Consider the following 25,669-nt stretch of genomic DNA (forward strand, 5'->3'; position numbering starts at 1 on the left):
AATATGAATACTATATATATAATACTATATTATATATATTATATATATACTATATATTTTATATATTTATATTTATATATCTGTTCATACTATACTATGAACAGATATATAAATTTAAATATATAAAATATAAAAATTAAGTATAGGTTTAAATAAAATATTTTTATAGAAATATATATAAAATACATATAAAATATATATAAAATATAAATATATCTAAAGATATAAAGATATATAGATATATAAAGATATATAAAATATATATAGTACTTATTTTTATAGTATATAGTACTTATATATATATAAAGATATATTAAAAATATATATAGTACTTATTTTTATAGTATATAGTACTTATATATATATATATACTATGTATAGTATATATATAGTACTATATATATATACTATATATATAGTACTTGTTTCTAGATAAAAATACTATATACATAAATATATAGTATTTATTTCTAGATATAAATAATATATATATTTATTTTTTTAATATAAATAAAATATTTATATAAAATATTTATATATTTTACACAACTCTCTAGCCCATATTTATATATAAAAAATATTTTCACCATCACAGATCTCACTGCTTCTGCCCCAAACCCAACCTCTCAGACAAACCTGTATCCTGCATGGACTTGAGTGCTCTGAGAGCATTCCCAGCTCTGACAAACCCCAAGGAGCCAAAAAACTCATCCTGGAAATCCAAGAACCCCTCCCTGCAGGGCAATCCCGGTGCCAGAGCCTGCCCTGGGTTCTCTGGCAGCAGCACAGGCCCTGCCCTGCTCCCAACCCGGCTGCACCTTTGTTTTCCAGGCACTGGGCGCCCCCAATTTCCATGGATTTCACAGATAATTCAGTGTTTGTGGTGCTGAACACAAATCACTCCTCCCCTTCCCCAGGCACAAACCTCCTCTGTTCCCCCTTCAGACACACCAGATGTTCCATTGAGCTGAAAAGCACCATAAAACACACCAAAATATGTCAGTGCTCCAAAAGGGCCAATTCACTCCCCCCTCTGTCACTGTCACATTTTCTGAAAAATCCCTTCACCGGGATTTCTCCTCCTGGGAAGCTGAGAAACCTCAGAGAAAAATGAAAACAATATTATCTGATTTGCTTCTGCTGTGTTTTGCTGCTTTGCAATGTGGTTCAGAGACTGTTTATCCAACAGGTGATTGTTTGATTGGTTTTATGTGAATTGTTTTAACTTAATGAACAATTATGGTCAAGCCGTGTCAGGGCTCTGGAAGGAGTTACAAGTTTTCATGATCATTCTTTGTAACCTTCTGTCTGTATCCTTTCTGTATTCTTTAGCATAGCAAATATAATATAATATAATATAATATAATATAATATAATATAATATAATATAATATAATATAATATAATATAATATAATCCATGATAATATAAAATATAGTATAAAATATTATATAATGTATAATGTATAATATATAATATATAATATAATATATATATTATATATAATATAATATATAATATATAATATATAATATATGATATATTATATATAATATATCATATATAATACATTGTATAGCATAGAGTACACAGTATAAAATATAATATAAAAGACATAGTATGTAATATAATATATAATATAATATTTAATTAGCCTTCTAAGAACATGGATTCAGATTCATCATTTCCTCCTTCATCCAGCAAATCCCACACTCCTCCATCAGTGTTCAAATGCTGCAAGAGGAAGACCAAATTTCCTCCATGGGAACCTTTTAACCTTCTCCCTCTCCTCATTTACCAAATCCTGGAGGTTTGGGGGGCCCCAGTGGGGGCAGTCCCAGGGTCCTGGTTTTGCTGGAGCTCCAGGGACAGCCCAGAGAGGCACAGAGCCCTCCCAGGCTCCCATCCCAGGGAGCCAAACCAGCTCCAACACCTGGAGCACAGCTGGCAGAGGGCACTGAGAGATGGGAGATGCTCCCCAGCTGCAGCAAGGCTGGAAAACCCAATCCTGAAAAACCCAGTGAATAAAAATCAGATTTTCTGGTGGGTCTGTAGCACAGAGTGCATGCACTGCAGAGACACGAGGAGCAGTCAGGATATGAGTCAGGCTGGGGTGTCCAGGGAGGCAGAGGAGGCTCCTGCAGCTGGATCCTGGCTGTCCAGGCAGGGTTACAAAACAGGAACAGATCCCACAGAGCCTCCTCAGAGCAAAGGGTGCTGGCCAGAGGAGGCACATCCTCTGTCCTGGGGCAGGAAGGGCTGGCAGCTCTCACACAACTGCTTGGGGAAATCTCCAAAGAGATCCAAAGAGGTGCCCAGAAATTTATTCTGCAGGACTGGTTAGACAAGGCTGGGAAATCTGATGGCCACACATGATCTGCAGTGACCTTCCTGAGGAGAACTGGGGTTTTCAGAGCCTCCACAGAGCAGCAAGCTGCATCTTCACCGGGTATTTTCACCATTCCTTCCTCAGTGGAGCCCTTGTGGCTTTAGGCAGAGCACAAACAGCCCCTGACACAGGAGGTGGGACTCAGACAGCCCAAACACCCATCACAGACAGAAACCCCAAAAAAGCCTTTCTCAGCTAAACCTTGCTGGTAATTCAAACCAAACTCCAGGGCTGGGCTAGTCCAGGATCTCAGACAAACACTCCCAGAAGCACAAAATGTGCAGGGAAAAAGCAAATCCCAGGCACAGGGCTCAGCATCTGCACAGCCACAAAGGCCGGGGATGGGGATGAGACGCCTGGAGAGCAGCACAGATTTGTTAAATGTACAAATTTCTGTGCTCTGTTTGCAGCCAGGAGGGAGAGCCCAACCCTGTCTGTGTATCCCTGTCTGTCCATCCCTGTCTGTCCATCCCATCCCAGTCTGTCCATCCCATCCCTTGTCTGTCCATCCCATCCCTTGTCTGTCCATCCCTGTCTGTCCATCCCATCCCTGTCTGTCCATCCCATCCCAGTCTGTCCATCCCATCCCTGTCTGTCCATCCCTGTCTGTCCATCCCATCCCAGTCTGTCCATCCCATCCCAGTCTGTCCATCCCTGTCTGTCCATCCCATCCCTGTCTGTCCATCCCATCCCAGTCTGTCCATCCCATTCCTGCCTCTCCATCCCATCCCTGTCTGTCCATCCCATCCCTGTCTGTCCATCCCATTCCTGCCTGTCCATCCCTGTCTGTCCATCCCATCCCAGTCTGTCCATCCCAGACCTGCCTGTCCATCCCAGACCTGCCTGTCCATCCCATCCCTGTCTGTCCATCCCATTCCTGTCTGTCCATCCCATTCCTGCCTGTCCATCCCTGTCTGTCCATCCCATCCCAGTCTGTCCATCCCATCCCTGCCTCTCCATCCCACCCAGGCTCAGTCTGAAGCAACATTTCTGTCCCTGCCAAAATTCAGGTCCCTTCTTGCTCCAGATGAGCTGAAGGAAAAGAGTCTGGGGCTCCCACACCCACAGAATTTGGGGTGCTGGGTCCCATCCCATCAGGCTGAAGGGAGGATGCTCAGCTATCCTACACAATCCCCCCCAAATTCCCTCATTTCCCCAATTCCTCAGCCAGCCCCAGCAGCTGGGCAGTGCCAAAAATCCCCCTGCTCCTGGCACAGCACCCCAAGCAGGATGGACCAGCCAAGCATTTCTTACAGCTCATCAACAGGGACAGGAGGCAGCTTGAAAAAAATCCAACCAAATCTTTTTTTTTCTTTTTTTTTGTGGCTTTGTGTTTTTAAAAGCATCCATTCATTCAAGAGCCTGTTGCTGGTAGGTGTTTAATGCAGGTATTTAGCTCTCATCCATCATTCAAGAGTGTGGAGAGGGGAAAATACAAAAAATAAAAGTTTTCACTGCTTTTCAGGCTGCTTGGCACAGCTCACAGCATCCATCCAACACCCTGCACCTTCTCCTGCCCCATCAGAACATTGAATATTTATGAGCTGCAGGTTCAGTTGGATGCTCCAAGCTCAGAGGGTCACAAAGAGGCTCCCAGAAGGGTTTGGGGTCTGAGTGGGGCTGGGCAGGAAGAGTGGCAGCAGCTCACACAGAGCACCTTTTTTTCCCTTCTTTTTCCTTTTTTTTTTCTCTTTGCAAGTCTCAGCACATCCCAACGGGAAGTCAGTGAGACACAGTAAACAGGGATATGCAACCAGGCCATTTTTCACTCTTTTTTTTCTTTTTTTTTTTTTTTTTTTTTTTTTTTTGGAACAGAACTCACTTTCAAAAAAGCAGAGAATAAACAAAAAGCCAGAGGAGCTGAGCAGGGTAAATCAAGAGTAGCTACACAAACCTTGCTCCAAGAACCCACGAAGCCCTGATAATATTAAATTATATTTAACTGCTATCATGACATATGGAAGCAATTACAAGCACTGCAGCTATAAACCCTTCAAGTGGCACATTAAAAACCCCAAAGCCTTGTGAAAAATCACCTGCCCCAAATCCTCCAGCATCCCTCACCTCCCTTTACCTGGGGGAGGCTCAGAGCCACCTGCTCCTGCCGAGTCACAGCAAAGCAGCACCTCCATCACCAATAAACCAATAAAATATAGAAATATAGAAAGGATTTTGGTGGCAAATGGAGGAAAAACAAGAGGTAAATGTGACAGCTCAGGCAGTGCGGGGCTCTGCAGAGCAGTGGGCAGCCCAGCCATCACTCCAATTAAATTTGCTGCCTCTCATCAGCCCCCAGGGCCCCAATCAAACCTCCAGGTGCTGCAGGGAGGGCTGGATTTCCTCTGGAGAGATGTCAATATGCTCCCAAATAACAATCCTTAACGAGCTGGCCATTGCTGCTAAATCCAACTCTGTGCACCCACCAACACATTCACTCTGTGGCTGCTTCACTTCCAGAATCCCGGAGGTTCTGGAGCAGGAAAATGAAGATTTTTAGCAGAGAACATGAAGATATTTAGCAGAGACCATGGAGATTTTCAGCAGGAACCATGAAGATTTTCAGCAGAGACCATGAAGATATTTTGCAGAGATATTTTGCCCACACCAGCCTTTGATGGGGGGTGGTATCTTGATGTTAAATCACATCCCACAGCTTTGTGTAGGCACCAATTTTCAGCTTTCTTAACCCCCAGAGAGTGCTCAGAAAGCCAGGATGGGGCAGTGGGGCAGGATTTGGGGGTTATTGCTTCTTCCTCAGTTATTCCCCATTGAATTAACCCATTTTCCTTCAGAGCAGAAATGCCCTTCAGAGCATGCCCAGGAGGGATCAGACTGAACCAGAGCAGGGGCAGAGATCTGAAATTCTGCAGGAAACTCCCAGATTCCCTAAGTTTTCCTGGATAATTCCTGATCAAATCCTGTAAATATGTCTGGCACAGCTGATGCAGCCCCCATGACATTTCTGCTCCAACCTAGGCTGCCCCACCAACCCCCAAACAATCCAAAGTACCAACCCCAAACACACCCAAGGCCCTGTCAGGAAGGATTAATTTTATCTAAGACAAATGCCAAACAAAGGAAAAAAAAAAAGGGAAAACCTCACAAAATTCACAGCATCAATATTAACCTCACCCAAACGTGCAAGGTGTTTTAGTGCACATATTTTTTTAATGCTGAAACAGCAGCGGAGAGTCATTTAATTTGTATTTGACCAGAGATTTAACAAAATTAGGATTCAAAGCTAATTATTGATGAAAATGTAAAGTTTAAAGATCTTTGTCTCACTCAGTGGCAGAGGGCTGGGATTAGGAATGGGAATGGGGAGAGGAGTGGGATTTTGGGGATGGCAAAGCACAGGACTCCCACTTCTGTAAATTCCAATTTTCCACTCTGGCTGGAAAATCTCCCTGAATGACACCCCCAGCAACCCAATCACAGCTACAGACACAATGATCAATAAGCACCAATCACCCCCATGCCATTCCCAGCTCTCCAGAAACAGAAACAAAGAGCAGAAATGAAGTTCCGCTCCATCCAAACTGCCCTCACGTCCAGTGACTCTCACAAGAGAGCTGGGACTCAAGATTGTTTTTCCTGTTTATTTTCTTGGCCACTCTGGAGGTTCTTGGGGTCATCCCATCCTCCCAGGCCCCACCAAGGAGCAGATTTGGGGTCACTGAAACTGAATATGAAAATAAAGCAAACTTCAGACTGCAACTAACGGGGTGGTTTGCCTCATTTATTTAATTAAGCATTAAGTATTATGCTTAATAACCCCCTACTGCTGCATGGCCAGCCTGGCCTCTCAGCTCAGTCATCCTGAGCTGATTTTACTTCTTTTTTCTTTTTTTTCTATTTTTTTTCCATTTGTTTAAGCCTCCTTCCACCAAACCAACCAGGAACTGGAAACACTTCCAAGCACAGGGAGGTTTTATGAGTTTGGGGACATTTCAGGAGGACAGGGACACCAATCCCTGCAGCCTCCCTGTGCTGCCAACACTCCAACCTCACCCCTCAGCACACCTCCAACAGCTGCAAGGAAAAACAAATCAGCACAGAAAAGGATTAAAAAGAAAAAAAAAAGAAAAATAACACACAAGTGCCTGGATCTTGAAGTGTTTCTGTGCAGTGATGTGATTTCACCTCTGGCCTTTGAAACGCTGCTCACCTCGGGCAAAAATCTGTTTTTCATTGCACACCTGCACACCTCAGCTAATTCAGAGGGAAAGGTGGATGACAGAGTGTTTTACTGGCTGTTTCAAGTCTAGCACAAGTGTCTTGTCCCCTGGCACTTTACCTGATTAATAACAAAATGAGCTCTCCAGTGAGGCAGACAGCTGGTTAGCCAGTCCAGCCAGCCAGGCAAAATGTGCATTTACCATCAAAAACAGCCTCTGAAGTTCCTCAGGGCACATCCCTGCCCCGTGTCTGAGCACATCCCAGGTGGCAAGGATGGATTCCTACACAATTCCTCTGAAATTTGGCCCAGAGACACTGAACTGCCCCCAAAAGCCACAGCAGGGCTGGGGCATCCAGGGGGGCTCAGCCCCTCCATCCCCATCACCCCAGGGCAGCAGAAGTGCCTTTAACCACGCTGAGGAAAAGCCAAATTCCCAGGAATTAGCAAACACATCATAGAAAGGCTGATTCCAGAGGGGTTTGGGTCTCATCCTGGCTGAGGATGAGGCATCAGCAGAGCATCCACTCCCACTCCAGGTGATGCTCTGCACTCCTGTGGGCTCAGCTCTGTGCTGCTCCCCTCTAATGATCGGATTTTCAGAGCCACCAAACCCACCCCAATCAGCCCTTAAAGCTGTGAGAGCAGCCAGGCGGGATAAGCAAAAAAATTTATTACAATTTTATCGTAATAAACAATTTTATTACAGAGAGCAGGGCTAGGAAATATCCCCTCCAACTAGGCAGGGACAGCAGGAGCCTCCTCTCCAAACCAGATCCTCCCTGGATCACAGCTCCCACAGAACCAGAGCTCATGAAAAGCCCTCTAAGATCCAGCCCAACACAGATTTGGTGCCAAATCTGCCACCAAACCACGTCCCCAAGCGCCACATCTCCAAACCCATCCTGACCTCCCCACCACAGGGCAACTGCCACACCAAAATGAGCTTTGTAGGATTACAGTATTCCCAAAAAACCCCCAAAACACAGCGTGCCATTCCCAGCACGTTGTAGGGAAGCTCCTCATGCCCAGCTCCTGCACTGCAGTTTAAATTTGGAAACATCAGCCCGAGCGGAAAACAGTCTGATCAGTTCAGAGGCTGGAAAGCCAAGAGGAAATCTCCCAGCATTGTTCCGCCCTGGGCAGAGGCATCGGGACGTGTTTTTATTTATTTATTTACTGGGGGCTGGGGATTCCCATCCCGGTGCTTTGCAGGATCCTCATCCTCATCCTCACAGCAAATCGCCCTTTGCCACCCAAAAAGGGACCCAAATTTGGGAGCTCCTGGCTGTCCTGAGCCACAGCAGCCCCACGTGGCTGTGTCCTGCTGGGTGAAAGGGACAAACTGGAAAAAAAAACCATCAAAACATCGTCCTGGAGGGAAACTCCAGCGGAAAAAGGGAGAGGGATTCACTCTCACAGCACAGGAACTGAGCTCCTGCGGGCGCTGGGGGTTTATTTATCCCTGAAGTCACAGACAGAAAGTTTCCCTTCAGATTTCACCGCTAGAACCTGTTGTTCAAAACTAAAAGCCGACGCTCTGAAATGAGCTTGTCAACACGCAGGGGCTGCCGGCGGGCAGGGCACAAAGCCCCATTTCGTTCGTTCCGATCGATTTCACTTCCCGATTCCCATGCAAATACCCGCGGCCCAGCTTGCAAAAACACCAGCGGAGCTCTCAGACACCAAACAAGCTGATTTTACTTCTTTTTTTCAATTCTTTTCTTTTTTTTTTTCTGTTTGTTTAAGCCTCCTTCCACCAAACCAACAACTGCAAACACTTCCAAGGATGGAGCCCCTTTTAAAGGAGCCAAATGGGAGAAGAGGGCAAGGGTGGAATGGGGTCCCTGCCCTGAGCCCCCCATCCCCATCAGGGATGCAGCACCGGGGCTCGGGCACTGCTCCGGCCTCGCTCCCTGCCCGGCCAGGCTCGGGGCAGCCTCACAGAGCACCAGAGCTTCGCGTGTTTTCATAAATTTATTCATTTATTTTGCTTTGAGTCTTCCCAGCCAAACTTTGGTCCCGGCGCCCGCTCCTCCCGCACATCCCAGACGGAGCAGCGCCTCCATGAAAACCCCCAATAATCCCATCTCCTCCATGCCCTGCTATTTGCTTTTGTTTCGCCACGGCTGTAAACACCAGGGGGATGTTTCCCTCCTGCCCCGGCTGTTCTCACTGCCCCGGAGCCTTTCCCGGAGAGAAACCGGGGGGATAAAGCCTGGGAGGGGCTGCGGGGTGGTGGGGAAATTAACCCACAAACATCAGAGCAAAGGAGACAGAGGAGTTCTTTTACTTATTTCGAATAAAGGCAGAGGCTATGGGGCATTCCCTTAATTTTTAACAGAGGAGTGCTTTTACTTCATTCGAATAAAGGGAGAGGCTATGGGGCATTCTCAAATTTTATCCTAATTTTTCGGCCGCATTTTAACCGGGGGGGGTGAAACAGAGGGTCTCCCATCCCATCCCATCCCATATCCCACCAAGTTGTGCGGAGCAGCAGCCGCATCCCGGGATCCAGGTGCTCCCGGGGGTTCCCCACCCGGCCACCCCCTCCATCCATCCATCCATCCACCTCTCCGCTCCTACCTGGGACATCTGCGGCCTGAAGTTGATGTCCTTGAGGTCGATGGAGCCGGGGGACAGGTTGTGCAGCAGCTGGCACAGCAGCACCCCGTCCCGCAGCGCCTGCGCCAGGTCGAACACCACGGCCGAGGGCCAGACCACCCGGTGGTTCGGGGGCAAAACTTTGCAGTCGATGAGCCAGCGCCCGCACTGCCGCCACTCCTCCATGGCCGCGCTCCGCTGGCCGCCCCGGCCTTCCTCTCCCTCCTCCTCCTCCTCAGGGGCCGCGGGCAGCCGCCCGAGGGGCCGCGGTGCTGGGCGGCTCCGCGCTACCGCCCCGCTCCATCGCCGCCCGCCGGCCCCGCCAGCATCGCTGCGCGCCGGGGCTGCGAGCGGCAGCGGCAGGAGGAGGAGGAGGAGGAGGAAGAGGAGGAGGAAGGAGGGCGGCGCGGAGTTTTCCGGCGGAGGGCTGCCCCTGCCCCCGCTGCGGCCCCACCGCCTGCGCCGGGGTTAGGCGCGCCGCATCCTCCGGGAACAAAGCGGCGGATGGACGGACGGACGGACGGACAGGCGGACGGACACGGCGGGGCCGCCCCCCAGCGTAACTCCGTGGCGGTGCCCGGTGGAAACTTGCGCTGCTGAGGGAGCCCAGCTGGCGGCCGAGCCGGGCACCGCCGGGGGGCCCCGGGCACCGAGCAACGAGAACCGAGCAGCCCCCGGCCCGCCCCGGGCAGCGGAACAGCCCCCGGCCCGCCCCCGGCACCGGGCACCGAGCAGCCCCGGCCCGCCCCCAGCCCTCCCCGCCGCCCCTTTGTCTGCGGGAGCCCGGGGGCGGAGGGGCTTTGGCGACGCTTTGGCTCGCAGCCCGCTTTTTCTTCCCTCAATATTTTTCCCTTTTCCCCCCCTCCCCTTTTTTATTTTTCCTGCTTTTTGTTTTGTTTTGTTTTGTTTTTTTCCTCCCCCCCTCTCCCTTGTATCCCTCCCTCCCGCTCCTCTCCCTGTTCCGGGAAATCCGCCCAGAGCCCCGGCGCTGCTTCGCTGTCTCCGCTGGCCGAGCCGGTACCGCGGTTTGTGGGGTGCCCTCTTTCCAGGGCTCCCCGGTGTTGGGGCTGGGGCGGTACCGGGGGGCAGGAGCGGTGCCGGGGCTCCCCCGGTTCCCCTGGAGCAGGAGCGGTACCGGGGCTCCCCCGGTTCCCCTGGAGCAGCAGCGGTACCGGAGCTCCCCTGGTTCTGGAGCAGGAGCGGTACCAGGGATTTCTCGGTTCCACTGGGACAGGAGCGGTACCGGGGCTCCCCCAGTTCCCCTGGAGCAGCAGCGGTACCGGGGATCTCTCGGTTCCGCTGGGACAGGAGCGGTACCGGGGATCTCTCGGTTCCCCTGGAGCAGCAGCGGTACCGGAGATCTCCCGGTTCCACTGGGACAGGAGCGGTACCGGGACTCCCCCGGTTCTGGAGCAGGAGCGGTACCGGCCCCCCCCCCGCCTCCCCAGGGCCGCACACGCTCGCACAGACCCCGCTTTGTCTTCCCACTCGTCATCCCGTGTTTGGGTTGCAAATACTGCAGGGGAGATGTTTAACCCAAACACGGCATCGCGTTCCTTGACTTTCAAACGGGAGGACAACTCCTATAATTAATTACCAGCGCATTTATTAAAAACCTCGACGCTCAGGCATTAACTCCTTGGCAGCAAACTCTTTGAAAAATCTCTGATTTTCACCGGTGGCTTCCTTCCAAATCAGCGCGGCTTAGAACAGCCTCTTTTCAAATCTGTTCTGAGTTTTGTTCCGAGATCCTCTCCCCAGAGTTTGCCGATTCATTTCCAGCCCGGCTTTCCAGATAGGCAGAGCCGGAAGCCGGGACTGGGACGAAGGGAAGCTATTAACCTGCATGTCAAACAAACGCAGCACTAATCCCTTCCAAATGGAGCCGAGCGGAGATAAAGGAGAAGGAGAACTCCACAGCTATGATCCTTCCTTTTCCATCTAGCAAGGAGGATCTCTCCGACCAACAGAAAACAATTCCAAGGGAAGTTTGGGGGTTTTTTTGGTAAGAAGGGATTCTTTCATGGCGAGGTGCTGGCTGTCCCTCAGTGCCACCCAAGAGGGAGCAGCATCCACACAACTCCAGTTTCACCATCAGAGCTGCCCTGGGAGTGCCCAGATCCCGGCCCACACTCCCCATACCCTCAGGAGCTGCTTTCTCACATTGATTTTCTTGCTCTTTCAGCTCTTCACCAAGCGTTTCTGCCCTCCAACAGCACCCATGGGCAGGGATCACGAGGCTACTGAAGGCAGTGGAGTGGTGCCAGGGATAATTTTGGTTGAGTCAGAACCGGGCTGCCGTGTGAGGTCAGGTCTGTAGGTAGACGACAACAGAGGAGTTGATTGTATGTGCATAATTAAAGCTGCGAGGCACAGCTTGGCTTTCTCACTGAGTAATAAAAAGCATTCTTGGCCCCTGGACACTTGGGAGCAATCCCTGCAGCTGCAGAGCCAGGCTCGGCGTGGGAGGTGTTGGAGCAAGCACGCTCCTCGCCTACCTCTGACAAACCCAAAGGGCTGATGGCAGAGATTGCTGAGAGCAGGAAAAATAAAAACAACCAAAACCTGTGCAGCCAGGCTCGGGAGGAGCTGGGATCCAGCGCCCGCTGGTGAGCTGTGAGCTCCAGATTGAACAGAGTGTCCTGCAAGAGGCTGTGAGCTCCAGATTGAACAGAGTGTCCTGCAAGAGGCTGTGAGCTCCAGATTGAACAAAGTGTCCTGCAAGAGGATGGGGGGTATGGAGAGGACCCAGGTGCTGGAGAAAGGTAGAGAGGAACAAACCTGTGACCGAGTAGCACCTGGATGTCACCTCGTCCATTCCCCTGCTGCTGCCTCCTTGGTTTATTGGGAAGGGTCCTGAGCTAAAAGGGAGCTTGAATAAATTATAGAGGTTGGATTTTGAGCTGGAGCTGGTGTTCCCCTCTTTTGTGTCTTGGCACTGCTGGGAATGACGGATAGGGAATAACAGACAGCCAGGGAACGACAGACAGCCAGGGAATGCCAGCCGGGCTGACACCACCCTCTGCTGGGGAACTCTCTGCTCAGACTTTGCTCCTTGGGCTTTTGTTTCAGCTTTTCACTCTGAGAAGCCCCAGAGGTGGCTGGATGAAGATGCTGCCAGAGGGAACATTTCTGTGCTTTTTCTGCGCTTTTTTGGGGTGCTTTTTCACCCCCAAATGTCTCCGTGTGTACGGACAAGGAGCCTGGCAGGCAGCACCCCCACCATAGCTCGGGTCCCGAGGCACAGGGAGTGGGAGGGGGATCTGGCTGGAGAAGTGGTGGCACTTTGGGAATGTCACAGAGCTGGTTGGGGACATCCCGTCCTGTGTGGAATAGGCAAAACCAGTGGGAGGAGGGGAAGAGAAGGAGGGAAGGAAAGGGAAAGGGAAGGAATTTAGGAATTTAGGAATGAAGGAAGGAAGGAATTTAGGAAGGAAGGAATTTAGGAAGGAAGGAATTTAGGAAGGAATTTAGGAATGAAGGAAGGAAGGAATTTAGGAATGAAGGAAGGAAGGAATTTAGGAAGGAAGGAATTTAGGAATGAAGGAAGGAAGGAAGGAATTTAGGAAGGAAGGAATTTAGGAAGGAAGGAAGGAAGGAAGGAAGGAAGGAAGGAAGGAAGGAAGGAAGGAAGGAAGGAAGGAAGGAAGGAAGGAAGGAAGGAAGGAAGGAAATTAATTAAATGCACTACCATGTCTGAGGACACCATACCTTACAAATCAGCCCCAAAATACCCAGGACGTGACCACATTTCCAAGAAAGGTGTATTTTCTGCAATGTTTGGTGTCACTCCAGAGCTCTCCACAGCAGCCACAGTGCAGCCCCTCTGAAAACATCCCTTAAACCCCAAATCCCCACCGGTAGGCAACCCTCTTTTCCCCGTTTTCCCAGGCCGGCAGTGTGTGTGGATTGCCATTGCCACCTCCTGGACGAGCCCAGGCGTGCAGCCGCTGTCCCGGAGCCCTGCTGGCCGCCAGGGCCGTGTCCCCAGCCGGAGCCAGTGTCCCCAGAGCCGGGGCTGCCGGCAGGGCAGCTGTCACACAGCCTACGTGCCATTTGCAGCATGCCCTCCCGTTCTGCCGTCTCCTTTTTCCCCCGGCTATTTTAGGAAAGCTGTGCAAGCCCCAGCTCGGCAAAGCCACTGCTGGATTGTCATCAGCCAGGGGGGAAACCACAGGGCCACCAAAGCGTTCAGCTGCTGGGCACAGACAATAATCCTCTGTCTGCCTCACCACACACCTGATCGACCTGCCCAGACAAACTGCACCCTGCCCTGCCACAGCCCCTGCAGTTTTCCTCCTGGAGCTACCCCTGGAGGTGGCCATGGAAAGGAGCAGGAAAATTCACCTGGCACAGCTCCATCCTGGAAGGGAGGAACTGGATTCTCCTCTTGTGCCTGAGCACTCAGCTCAGGAGCTCTTTGTTTAGCATGAGTGCATTTCTAATGGTAAAGGGTTCTGGCACCAAGCAGGTGGAGCTGGCACTTCCCTCAGCCTTATTTCTGTGGAAAATGCTGATTTTGGGGTGTCCCAGCTGGGCTGAATGCCAGCAAAGACCAGTGAACAGCTCCCAGCACTGCTGGGACACCCTCACTAATTCAGGATCCTCCATCCCAATAGGATTCCCATCAAAACCAGGGTCAGAGCAGTTGGTGGCAGGTTCCAATCCTCCCCCTTGCCCCTCTCACACTGCACCCACCCCCATTAACAACCTCTGCTAGTTTGGTGATAACAGAGCCAGGAATTTCACAGACAACACCAAGAGAGCCTTAAAAAAAACCCCTAAATCTTGTCCACTAAAGGATTTCCCACCTTTTTCTGCAGCTTCCACGAGGCCTGGCTTCCCTGCACTAGCAGGAAGCAGACTAAGCAGCAGAGTCAGGATATTTCTGATAATAAACATTTAAATAGTGCGGTCATTCCTTTTTTTTTGTTGTTTTTTTTTTTTTTTTTTTTTTTTGCTTCCCTCCTCTTTGTGTTTGGCCTGGATCTCCTGGGAGCAGGGAACTGCAGCATGCCTTCCCTGTGACGGCAGCAAACCACAGCCTCTTGTTTGTGTCCCTGAAGGCCGAGAGGAACAACCAGGAGTAGCTCTGGAGTAGCTCTGGTGAATGCAGGAGATTAGATGGCGCTGCCTTCACAGCAGATAAGAAGATTGAGGGCTTAAATTTAGCATCATCAGGAAAAGAACAAGCCCTGCAGCTCTCTTCAAAACATATTTGGGGCTGTGCTGGCCAGGGGCAGGCGGGATAAGGAGAGGAGCTCAGAAGGGCTGTTCCCTTCCCACACAGCACTCGGTGACAGTGGCATGGGGCTGGCAGCACACAGGGGTGTCCCACCCTGTCCTCACCCTCACTGGGGAGCCCCAAGGGTACAAAGGGTGTCTGCACCTTCCCTGCACCCACCAGAAAGGAGAGTGGGCTGGAAATGCCACGGACAGCACTTGGGAGGAGTCTCCCAGTTCAGCGCCAGTGCTCCCAGTATGGGCTCAGCACAGCTGGACTGGGTGTCCCTGTGCATCCACAGGGGGGTGACAGCCCTGGGACTCTCACACTCACTGGGGGGCTTCAGTGCCATCCCCGGACCACAAACCCACCTTGGGGAGTCCCACTGCCATCCCCAGACCTGCACTCCCCACTGGGGCACCCCATTCCATCTCTGGACCACAAATCCACCTTGGGGTACCCCACTGCCATTCCCAGCCCCACACATCCAAAGTGGGGAGCTCAATATCATATCCCAGATGCCTGCAGCCACCTTGGGGACCCCCATTGCCATCCCTAGACTTACATCCCCACTGGGGTACCCCATTCCATCCCCGGACCCCCGCATCCAAAGTGGGGAGCCCAATATCATATCCCAGATGCCCCCACCCACTCGGGTACCTCACTGCCATCCCCAGACTCACAAACCCATCTTGGGGTACCCCACCGCCATCCCCGGGCCCACACACCCCACTGGGATACCCCACTGCCATCCCCGGACCCATTCACCCCACTCGGGTACCCCATTCCATGCCCGGACCACGAACCCACCTTTGGGTACCCCAAACTGCCATTCCCAGCCCCACACATCCAAAGGTGGGGTTCCCAATATCACCCCCCATATCCCCGCACCCACTCGGGTACCCCACTGCCATCCGTGGACGCACAAACCCACCTTGGGGAGCCCCACTGCCGTCCCCGGACCCATTCACGTCACTCGGGTACCCCACTGCCATCCCCGCACCCCCGTATCCAAACTGGGGCTCCCAATATCCCCCCCCATATCCCCGCACCCACCTTGGGGTACCCTCCGCCATCCCCCGCCCCCCTCGGGCTGTGCCGCCCCCCGGTCCCTCCCCGGTGCCCCCGCCCCGGCCGTGGCTCCTCCCGAGCGCATCACGGCGGGCGGAGCCTGCGCCGGCCGAGCCGAGCCGGGCCGAGCCGAGCCGGGCAGCGCAGCACGGTGGGGCCGGGACAGGGCCGGGGGGCGCGGGGAACCTTCGGGGGGCGGTGCGGGAAGGGCGGTGCGGGACCCCCGGCTCGGGGCGGGCAGGGCCGGGGGGTGCGGGACACCCGCGGGGGCGCTGGGAGGGTCTGGGGGCGGGCGGGAGATGGGGGGCACGGAACGGGAGGGTGGCAGGGCGGGGACCCCCGGTGCAGCCCCTTGGGTGACGCTCTGTGCCCCGCAGGTGCCGTCCGGAGGTGCCGGCACTGCCCCTCTCCTCCCCAGCTTGGGTACCACAGGCGGGGCCGAGCATCTTCTCCTGCATCTTCTCCTGCATCTTCTCCTGCATCTCGTGACGTGCGGGCTCCGTCCATCCGCGGGTGAGGCCGAACGCGGGCCTGGGCATCTCTGACCTCCGACAGCTTCGGGAGCCGTTCTCCAGGGAATTCAGCTCATCCGGGCCTGGCTGTTCGCCCCTATGGAGGAGCTGCACGGACTGACAACAAACAGCACGTGTGGGCCCTGCCCAGCATGGAGCACCCTGCAGTAGCAGCGCTGGGTGAGCTCTCAGAAGCCCTGGAGGGGTTTTTAAGCAAGGCCAGGCTGCCTGCTGGGATTTTAAGGCCCTTTTCCCTCTCCTGAGCGGTGCCAGCAGCTCGTGGATCCTGAGCCGTGCGCCCTGGGATGCTCTCCCTTGAGAACACCTCCCTCCAAGCAGCAGCCATCGCCCTGGACAGACCCAGCGGGGATCATTTCGGGAAGGAGCCCCTGCAGGTGGAGCTGTGCTGGGGCAGATGAGTGAGCCGGTGATGAACGGGAGGGTTCCCCTGCCCGAGAAAGCCCTGTCCGAGGGCTACGCCCGCCTCAGGTACAGGGACACGTCCCTGCTCATCTGGCAGCAGCAGCAGCAGAAACTGGAGTCGGCTCCCCCCAACACGTACCTGAGCCGCAGCAGGAGCATGTGGTACTCGCAGTACGGCAACGAGGCCATCCTGGTGCGGGACAAAAACAAGCTGGATGTGCCCAGGGACACGGGCCAGTCCAAGTTCTGTGCTATTATGTAATTCCCGCCGGGAATCCACACGTGGAGAGGAAGCAGAGCTGGGGGAGGTGGGTGTGCACCACCCTCGCACGGCGCTGCACAGGAAGCAGCGCTGCAGGAAGGCTGAATTTGATTGTTTGTGTTTGGTTTTGTTGTTTATGGACTCCCATTCTGAGTGTGTACAGCAAACCCAGCCGTGCTGGGGAGCTCTCAAGGCTGTTGCTGCCCAGCATCTTGGCAGGGGCTGTGCTGGACCATGTGTTGTTTCTAAGTGGCTCGTGTGCCCTGAGAAACACCCGCTGGCACTTGGGTGCCATCCCCAGCCACCCTTCCTGGCCAGTCCTGGGGCATTTCCTGAGCTCTGGGAATGCTGGTGGGACACAGGAGCACAGATCTCTTCCCATCAAGGCTGGAGTTTTAAGAAGTTGATCTCCAAAACCATCTGGCCATTACTTGTTCTGTTTGCCCTGTCTGTCTTTAATTGCTGCCCTGAAGTGGTCTCTCCCAGCCAGGGAATGGAGTGGTTCACTGTGGGAACAGGGAGGGAATATGTTGAGAATTTAATCCAAGCCTTCAAAACACCTGGTAGGAAATGTGTGCTGGAGTTTCATGCAAAGCCAAGGGCCCTCTCTGATTTCCCTCATGCAAATAACAGGAGCTGTGGAGTCAGGGGAGCTGACTCCTTTCAGACCCATCTGAAAGGGAGGGACATCCCCAGGAAATCAACAGCAGGAAACCCCTGTAAATACACACATGTGCTAAGGGACGTGAGGAAACTCCTGCAGAGCCCAGAGCCACTCCTGGGATGGGCTGCAGGAGGAAAGAGGCCACTGGAGTTTGCTTTGCATTCGAGTTTTAATGCATGCAGTAGCTTGGAAGGGTTTAACTTCTAGTTCAGGTTGGATTGTAGGTTTGGTGCATGTATTGTAGAAGTTGTGTCTGGGATTGTTACGATTAACTGGAGGATTTTAGGAGGGAGAAGCATTGCCCTGCTCGGGCACAGAGGCTGCTGCTTTCAGGTTTAAGTTTCTGCTGAATCCTGACTCGCTCAAGGCAAGATCATGCTGAGGAGGAACTCAGCCCAGCAAGCACCTGAATCTTTGTTAAACACAGAACTACCACTTCCAGGGGTGTGAGTTATGTACCCAGGGTTCAGCATGGAAATTCTTCAGGGTTCTGCCCTTTCTGTCCTGCCTAGGCCATGTGTGCAACCCGGCAGTGCCTGGGCACAGGCTTAGCTCCAGGCAAATCAGCATTTGGTGTCAGCTTCAGGATGGATTATTTACCTGCCTATTATTAGGCACAGTCATTACTTCTGTTCTATTTATCTAAAACCTCCTTTGTGTTATTTTCAAGCACTTTATTTTATTTATTTTTTTTAAATGCAATGAAGAATCTCTTCCACCTCTCCCGTGTGGGTGAAATGCTACAACAAACACACAGACACTCAACCTTGCTGAACTCAATGTACTGAGCAGAACACACCTGTCCTAGAGTGAAATCATAGAGGTTTGGTGTACCCAGCCCTGCTCCATAGCACTGCAAACAGTAGGCAGCTGGTTGTTTTCTTAAAGTACTATTTCTGCATGTGTTGGTGTTTGATACCTTGTGTGTGTGTGTGTGTGCTCATAGATTTAAACCTCGCTGCTTTGCAGACCTGTGCATTGCTCTGCACACAAATAACCCTCTTGCTTTTGTCAGGACTAGCTCTGCAGGAGAAACAACCCAGTGAATAAATGTTTTTCCAAGCGAGTGCAATGAGATCCACAAACCCAGCGAGGCTTGGCAGGGTGCTGGGGGAGCAGTGCCAGGGATGTGTGACCCACCTGGGCCTCCAGCTCCTGGCTGAGTGAACAGGGAGATTATTCACTCCAGCAAGCAGGGGGCTGGGCCCTGAGCTCCCCTGGGAACTGCAGGTGGATTCACCTGGAGAGGGAGGTGGGTTCCAAGCCAGCCCTGGGGAGCACGTGAACTCTGGGAGTTTTAAAGGAACAGCACATCCCCCAAACCAGCTGTTCATTTTTCTTTTCTTATAGAAAAAGAAATCCAACACTTTATTTTCTTTTTAATTTTAGTGAGGAAGATGCTTATTTTGGGTATAATCAGTCTCTTTTTGTTAACGTGGCTGGTAAACCAAAATTCAGTTATTTTACAGAACAAGACTAAACCCGTAAGAATGTGCATAAATTCTTCCAGGATGGAGGCTGGATGTGACAGTGCAGGAAGAAGAGGATGAGTTGTCCTTCCATCTCTGTGAATGTGACTGTAGTTTTCCATTTCTGTGTGTCACTGGTCACAGCAGGGCTCTGGATGGCTGCTGTGGCTGTTCTGTGAGCCAGCTGCGTGGTGGTGATGCACTTGTTTCAAACACTGTTGTAGCCTCTTTGATAAAGTGCATTAAAATGATTTGAATGCAGCTTTGGGAGTGGCTCTTTTTCCCCCTGGCACAGGTGACAGCTTTTGGCATTCCCCTTTTGGGAAGGAGGAATCCCCTCAGTTAGGGGTGGGGTTCCCAAGGCACACCACTGGGCTGGGAGCTGTGGGAGGCTCCTCCAGCTCAAGGCCAGCAGCACTGTCAGGATAAGCTCTGGATGTCACACGGAGTGAGGGAATTATGGAAAAGACCTCAGAGATTGTCACATCCAACCTGTGACCAATCCCCACCTTGTCCCTGAGTGCCACATCCAGCCCTTCCTTGGGCACCTCCAGGGATGGGGACCCCAAACCTCCCTGGGCAGTTCCAAGGCCTGAGCACCCTTTCCTTGAAGGAATTGCTGCTGCTGTCCAACCTGAACCTGCCCTGATGCAGCTTGAGCTGTTCCCTCTTGTCCTGGCAGTGACCAAACCCCACCTCACACCCTTGGTTTAGAGCTGTGGAGAGCAAGGTCTCCCCTGATTCTCCTTTTCCTCCAGGATCTCTCACCTTCTCCTCACAGGACACTTTCCAGAGCCTTCCCCAGCTCTGGACTCATTCCAGCCCCTCAATGTCCCTCTGGCAGCCCCAGCATTCAAGGCATGAGCAGTGAGAGTTGAACTTTGTGTCCTGTGTGTCCTCGACCTCCTCCCTGCCTGAAGAAACAGCTTTGCTGGCTGCCCCCAGAAATAACTCACCTGCAAATGCCTCAGGAACATCCTCACCTGCCTCACAGGAGACTGCTGAGGGGACAGACGGACAAACAGCCCCAGGAGTGTCCCTGCCACAGGAGCAGAGTGGAAGAGCTTTGCTGAAGCCTTGGAGGGGCAGTGAGCAGGAACAGGGTTAGACAAAGATTAACCCTGGGGCAGCCTGGCTGTGCTAACCCCACCTCACACACAAAAAGCAAACAGCAAAAGCAACCCCAACCCTCTGTGGTGACCAAAATAGCTCCTGGCCCCCACACAGCAATGCCAGGACTCTGCTGGCACTGGCACAGCTGCTCCAGGCCCCCCTTCCAGGTCACCCTGAGCTCACAAACTCCCTCTGCTTCCCGCAGCTCCTGGTGGCTTCCAAGAAGTGAAATTTGATTTCTTTTCAGCCAACATACCTCAATCAGGAGCAATTCTCACAGAATTTAAGACCCTGCAGGCTGTAGGATGCTGGGAAGAGCTCAAGCCCTTCCTTGGCTGCTCTGGGACATGGGAGCAGCTGAGTTTCCCTCACCAAAAAAAGGGGATTTAAAGGAGTTTTATTGCAGGTACCCAGATGTGATTCAGACACCCCAGAGCTGCCCCACTCTGACATTCCCCAAAACAACTCCCAAATTACTCCAGGACTTGTAGCACCAGGATTCAACACTGGCACTGCCCAGTCCCCACCTGGAAAAGATGAGGAGAGGGGAAAAGATGGGATCAAACTGCACACACCAAACAATTTTTCTTTTTATTATGAAAACAAAACGAATGCCCCAGGACCAGGGTCCGTGATTACCAGTAACATCAAAGATTACTTTCTAACTCTTTTTTTTTTTTAATTCTGTTTTGTTTGAGGCCAGCAATTTGCAATAAACAAGCTAAACTACTTACATTGACTCATTTCTTTTCAATAACTGACATTTACAGGAATATACTAGAAATGGCACTAAAAAGTTTTAAGAAAAAGAGTTACGGTAAATTTGCATGCACATCATACAGAAAAGTAACAATTTCTTTTTTATTTTTAAATATTAAAAAAACCCCAAAATAACAAAACAAAAAAATACAACAACAAATCTTTCTGGATTGGTTATGCCAGTATCAGGGCTGTGTTCTAAGTGGCCTGTGTCAAATCCTAGCTGGTGGTTTAATTTATTTCTTAAAAATGACATTTTAAAAAGATATGCAAATACCATTTTCTTTACAAAATGCAGCTCAAAGCAAGATAACGCTGCTGTGTAAGGAATCCTAAATTTCTCTTTACTGATGCAGAGCCTGCCCACAGTTAGCCCTAGTGGTAACTGCTCAGGGTTGAGAAGAGACTGAGAATTTAAAATCCAGTACTAAAAAGGTTGTGGTTTGTCTTTGTCATGCCCCGATCCCTTCCCCTCAGCTCCAACCCCAGCTTTTAAAAAAAAAAATAAAATCATTCCTTTCAAAACAAGGAAAAAAAAACAAAATTAAAAACTGCTCTAAAAGTCCCCAAAGCAGAGAAAGAACTCGATTAGGTAACTGCAGTCTGCTTCTACCACACAGAGAAGAGGGAAGCGAGCTCAGGGGGAACTGGGCTGTGGATTTCCACACACAGAAACGATGTTTGTGTGTGTGTTTGGGGGTCACCACCCTGCCAGCAGTGACACAGCCCTGAAACATCGCTCCCACCCTCGCCAGCCCTGGGGTAGGCAAGGTTCAAACCACACCAGTACAGGAGCTGCAATGGTTTTGTTGTGTGGATGACACGTTGGGTGTGCTGAGACTCCTTCGCTCGCTGGGATGGGGATTCCATCTGGTCCCACTGAGCCACGAGACAGGCTGAGTTTACAATCAGAGAAAAGGTTCACAAAGTTTTTTTTTTTTTTTTTTTAAAGGTGCAGTAATGCTGGTTGATTGAGAAAGGTCTGGTCAGATATTTTGTCAAAACAGGAATTAGTCCGAAAAAAGCAGTTTCAATAAAACTCTGTGTGTATGCATACATATGAAATCATACTGATTTCAGTGAAGTTTCCCCTGGAAAACAAAGTTAAACTTTGTTCATTCAAGAAAAATTCTACCATAAAAATTTTAATTTTTTTTTCCTTTTTTTTTTTTCCTTTTTTATTCTTAAGTTTAAAAATGTCCTTCAAACGTTGTGTGTTTGATGGTTTCCAAGTTATTTTGTGACATCTGGACTGACGTGTCATGCAATAAAACCCAGTTAAATAAATGCTCTGTTGTTTCAGTTCCCAGCTCATTGAGGACTGCTGCTACTTACTCTGGACTGGAAACATCTTTTCTTTCCTGGAGAAACTCAGGATGTACAAGAGGCACCCCCATGGACATGGTGGGGATAAAGAGCACTACAAACAAGCTGGGAATGGAAAAGTGTGAGGACACCATTTGGAAGGGAGGAGTCACCAAATTCTTCCCTCAGTCATGCCAAAATGGATTTCTCCTCGCTCCGTTTGGTTGGGAACACCTCAATTTCCGTGCAAAGTTTTCCCAAGAAGTGGAAGCCCAAGTTGCAGCTGGTGGATCAGAGATGTGCAGCACATTGTTCCCATTCCGTGGTGGCCTTGGCAGATTTTCCAGGGATGCTCCTGCAGGATGGAGGATCCTCCACGGCTTCTCCCATCACATCCCACCTGGTTCTCAACCCTCAGGCTCCAGCTTTTCCAAGGAATTCTGGTGGGGCAGCCCCCTGAGGGCTGTCTGTGTGTCCCAGGGGCTGTTCCAGGCGCCAGAGCTGAAATTCCCAGGATTTTCTGTGTCGCCTCCGGTTTGTCCTCCCCACCACAGCTCAGGGTCAAGCAGGCAGGAAAAGGTCCCAGGAAGGGAAAACTGGGAGTTTGTTTATCCAAAAGCCATGGCAGTGAATTGGTTGCAATTATTCCTTAAAATATTCCATGGTTTTGATCATTCAAGTCGCAGGCAACAGGAGAAACACAGGTGAAACCCAACCCCGTTGAAAAGAAACCCAAGCTCTTAATTAGGTGAATATTACATTTCCTCATAGTAAATTCTGAAAATATATTACCAGGGATCTGGTTGGGGGAAGGTTTTGTAAGGGCAGAACTTAAAAAAAAAATAAAATCAGAACTGAACTCCATTGTTAATGAAAAAGAAAAATCATGAATAAAAAGCAGAACTCCATTGTTAATGGAAAAGAAAAATAATGAATTTTAGTAAAAATCAGAACGTTTTTCTTTCAATTGCTGTGAAAGGAAATCTGGGCAGGCCTTGAGGGGCCTCCAGGACCACTCACCTGCAGGGAAAATAAAACCTGGAGTAATCTGCACCACTGGGAGAGCTCAGAAGGTGAATTTTTGGGCTACCCCACAAGGTTTTAGGGGCTGGTGCTTGAGATGGAAAGGCAGAACTTTCTGTTAAATTCTGTGCATTTTTTTTTTCTTTACAATAAAAAGAATTTACAATAAAACTTCTGCCCCTCAGAGTACAAATTGGATGTAATTATAGAATTGGTGTTTTCCTAAAATTGGATTAGAAAAGGATAAAACCCCCATTGTTCTACCAAAACAAAAAAAGAGGGGAGGAAAAAAGACCACTGAGAAAATAAAATTGTATTGAAGTGTATGCCTCCAAAATCTGTACAAAACAGGAAAAAAAGGGAGCTGGGGTGAGAAGAAAAGGGAAAAAAATCTAAAAATGAACACACCAAACATGACAGAGCACCAGACACACGAGAGACTGGACTGTAGCACCTGTAGGTAGAAAGTCCAAGAGTATATAAATAAAGTTGTGGATTTTTATTTGCTTTGTTGTTTGTTTGTTTTAATCTGGTTCAAACCTCATTAAAAGTCTTCCTGTCTGCTGGCCTGCAAAACCTCAGCTTTGCTTTTGTTAAGATTTTATTATATTTTAAACGACCAATAGTGTTTAATAAATAAAATCATGGTATATACATGAAATTAGGGACACTGAAACCAGGGTGTATTGCAGCAGTGCAGATCAAAACATTAGGCTGGGCTGAAAAAACAAATAGCAAGCTTTAAAAAAATAGCAAGCTTTAAAAAAATTAGCTTTTTTTTTTTCTCCTCCCTCCCCTCTTTCTTCTTTTCATTGAGGTAAAACATTTCAGTGCCTGGAAGTTGAACCCTGCCTGACACAGGAGGAGCACTCCCCTTTTCTAGGAGCTCACTCCTATGAGGAGAAGGGAGAAAAACCAAAGCAAACTCAAAAGCAAAAAGCCCAAACACACACAAAATAATCCCTCTCCACTTCCCCTGCCAGCTCAGCCTCAGCTGGAGCTCAAGTGCTGCTTTATTTTAAGCCCAGCCTGAGGTGTTTGTCATGGAGAAAATGCCCAAGATGTGCCCAGCAATGGGCACATGACTCGTGCTGGGCACTGCAGGCATCGCTCCAGGCTCCAGCTGACAACTCCCAGCCAAAAAAAAAAAACTCCTGACAATTCCATGGAAACTTTCATAGAGAGCATCCCATTTCCTGGAAATGATCTGTTTAATGGTAAAAAAAACATTCCCAAGAAACTTGAGTGTGTCCCTTGCTCCCTTTCTTCCCAATGAATCCCCAGGAAAAGTGAAGCTTCTGAGTGGAAAACCAAGAAATGCAACCAATTTCTATTGCTTGTGTGCTTAAAAGTTAAATTCATGCTTCAAGACCTTCCTGAACAGGTGCCTATGCCTCTAGCAAGATTTTAAAAAAAAAAGCATGTTAGCAATCCACAGTACATGAGAATTTTTTTGGATTTTTTTTGTTGTTTTTATGTAAAAAGATGATAGCATCTGACATTTTCATCACACTGTAGACTTGGAGATTAAGAATACTAGTGCTAATAACAAATACACCAACTAGTTCAAAAGCTAACATCTTTCAGATACAGTACCATTTTACAGAGATTTCTTTAAAAAAAGATGGTTTTTACCTTGTGTGAGCCAGGCAGGCTTATTAAAAGAGAATATTCTGGGCAGAGGGAAGGGCTGGGAGGGAAATGTACTACAAACCTTGCAGAATTTTCTATTAATCTCCTGCTAAGAGCTCAAAGTTCTTCCATTTTCGACCAATTTTCTCCAGATAAATGTAAATTTTAGAGACTTTATGCAAAGGGAACTATTTGTCATAAAGTCTAGTCATACACACACACACTCAAAGATCTTTGACCTATTAAAAGAGAGCCCCCCCCCCCCCCCAAAAAAAAAAAAAAAAAAGGAAAATACCTTTTGTAACACTGAGTTAAAAAATAAAATAAAAAACAAGTCAGAGAAAAGAGAGAGGGGATAAAACCTGACCACCCGAGAGCAGGGGTAAGGAGGGGAGGGGACACTGCAGAGCAGGGGTGTCCGTTTGGGGGGTGTGTCCGTGTGTCCCTGCTCATTCCGAGTCGCTGCTGTCCGAGCTGGAGCCGCTGGAGCTGCTGCTCCCGGACTCGGAGGAGGAGCTGCTGCTGAGCCGGGAGGGGCCTCCGGAGGGAGTGGAGCCGGATTTCTCTGCGGGGACAGGCAGGGAGGGATGGGGTTACCCACGGGGAGCTGCGGGACACCAGGGTTGTTCCCCTTTGTGCCCAGTCGGACCCACAGGGTGGCAGCGCTGCTGCCCTGTGCCACTGACATTTTATGGAAAATCCTTTCCTTAAGGTTTTTCCTCCTAAGAAACTAAAAGGTCTCAGGAACAAAATGCAAACAATGGTTATCTGCTGCTGTGGAATGCAACAGGTGCATCTGTGATTGGTCTCATGTGGTTGTTTCTAATTAATGGCCAATCACAGTGAGAGAGCCCAAGCCACAAACCTTTATTATCATTCTTTGCTATTTTATTCTTAGCTAGCCTTCTGATGAAATCCTTCCTTCTATCCTTTTAGTATAGTTTTAATATAATAAAATAATAAATCAACCTTTATTTTAATATAATATATATCATAAATCAGCCTTCTGAAACATGGATTCAGATCCTCGTCCCTTCCCTCA

The 25,669-nt window shown here is 49.9% G+C and overlaps 3 protein-coding genes and 1 long non-coding RNA gene across 11 annotated transcripts in view; 1 reads left to right on the forward strand and 3 right to left on the reverse strand.

The window, feature by feature from the left end:
* The window catches only part of VAV2 (vav guanine nucleotide exchange factor 2), a 127,144-nt gene extending 117,298 nt beyond the window's left edge, over positions 1-9,846 (reverse strand). For all 7 annotated transcript variants that reach the window (XM_074556545.1, XM_074556543.1, XM_074556541.1 and 4 more), the window contains exon 1: positions 9,153-9,846. In XM_074556545.1, the coding sequence (XP_074412646.1) occupies positions 9,153-9,356 (204 nt within the window). In that variant the 5' untranslated portion in view covers positions 9,357-9,846. The remainder of the gene's footprint in view (positions 1-9,152) is intronic.
* A 708-nt stretch (positions 9,847-10,554) lies between these two features.
* LOC141731381 (uncharacterized) lies at positions 10,555-15,479 on the reverse strand. Its single transcript, XR_012583443.1, has 3 exons — positions 15,451-15,479; positions 13,518-14,304; positions 10,555-12,493 (listed from the first exon to the last, which is right to left on the reverse strand). It is a non-coding gene; the product is annotated as an uncharacterized LOC141731381 (long non-coding RNA).
* On the forward strand, positions 15,477-19,056 carry BRD3OS (BRD3 opposite strand). Its single transcript, XM_026797022.2, has 2 exons — positions 15,477-15,616; positions 15,843-19,056. Exon 2 carries the CDS (start codon positions 16,393-16,395, stop codon positions 16,660-16,662), a length of 270 nt encoding a protein of 89 aa, XP_026652823.1. The 5' UTR covers positions 15,477-15,616; positions 15,843-16,392; the 3' UTR covers positions 16,663-19,056.
* The window catches only part of BRD3 (bromodomain containing 3), a 47,976-nt gene continuing 40,700 nt past the window's right edge, over positions 18,394-25,669 (reverse strand). For both annotated transcript variants that reach the window (XM_074556485.1, XM_074556484.1), the window contains exon 12: positions 18,394-25,192. In XM_074556485.1, the coding sequence (XP_074412586.1) occupies positions 25,077-25,192 (116 nt within the window). In that variant the 3' untranslated portion in view covers positions 18,394-25,076. The remainder of the gene's footprint in view (positions 25,193-25,669) is intronic.

This window comes from Zonotrichia albicollis, chromosome 21 (genome assembly GCF_047830755.1).
Source record: "Zonotrichia albicollis isolate bZonAlb1 chromosome 21, bZonAlb1.hap1, whole genome shotgun sequence".
Taxonomy (NCBI): domain Eukaryota; kingdom Metazoa; phylum Chordata; class Aves; order Passeriformes; family Passerellidae; genus Zonotrichia; species Zonotrichia albicollis.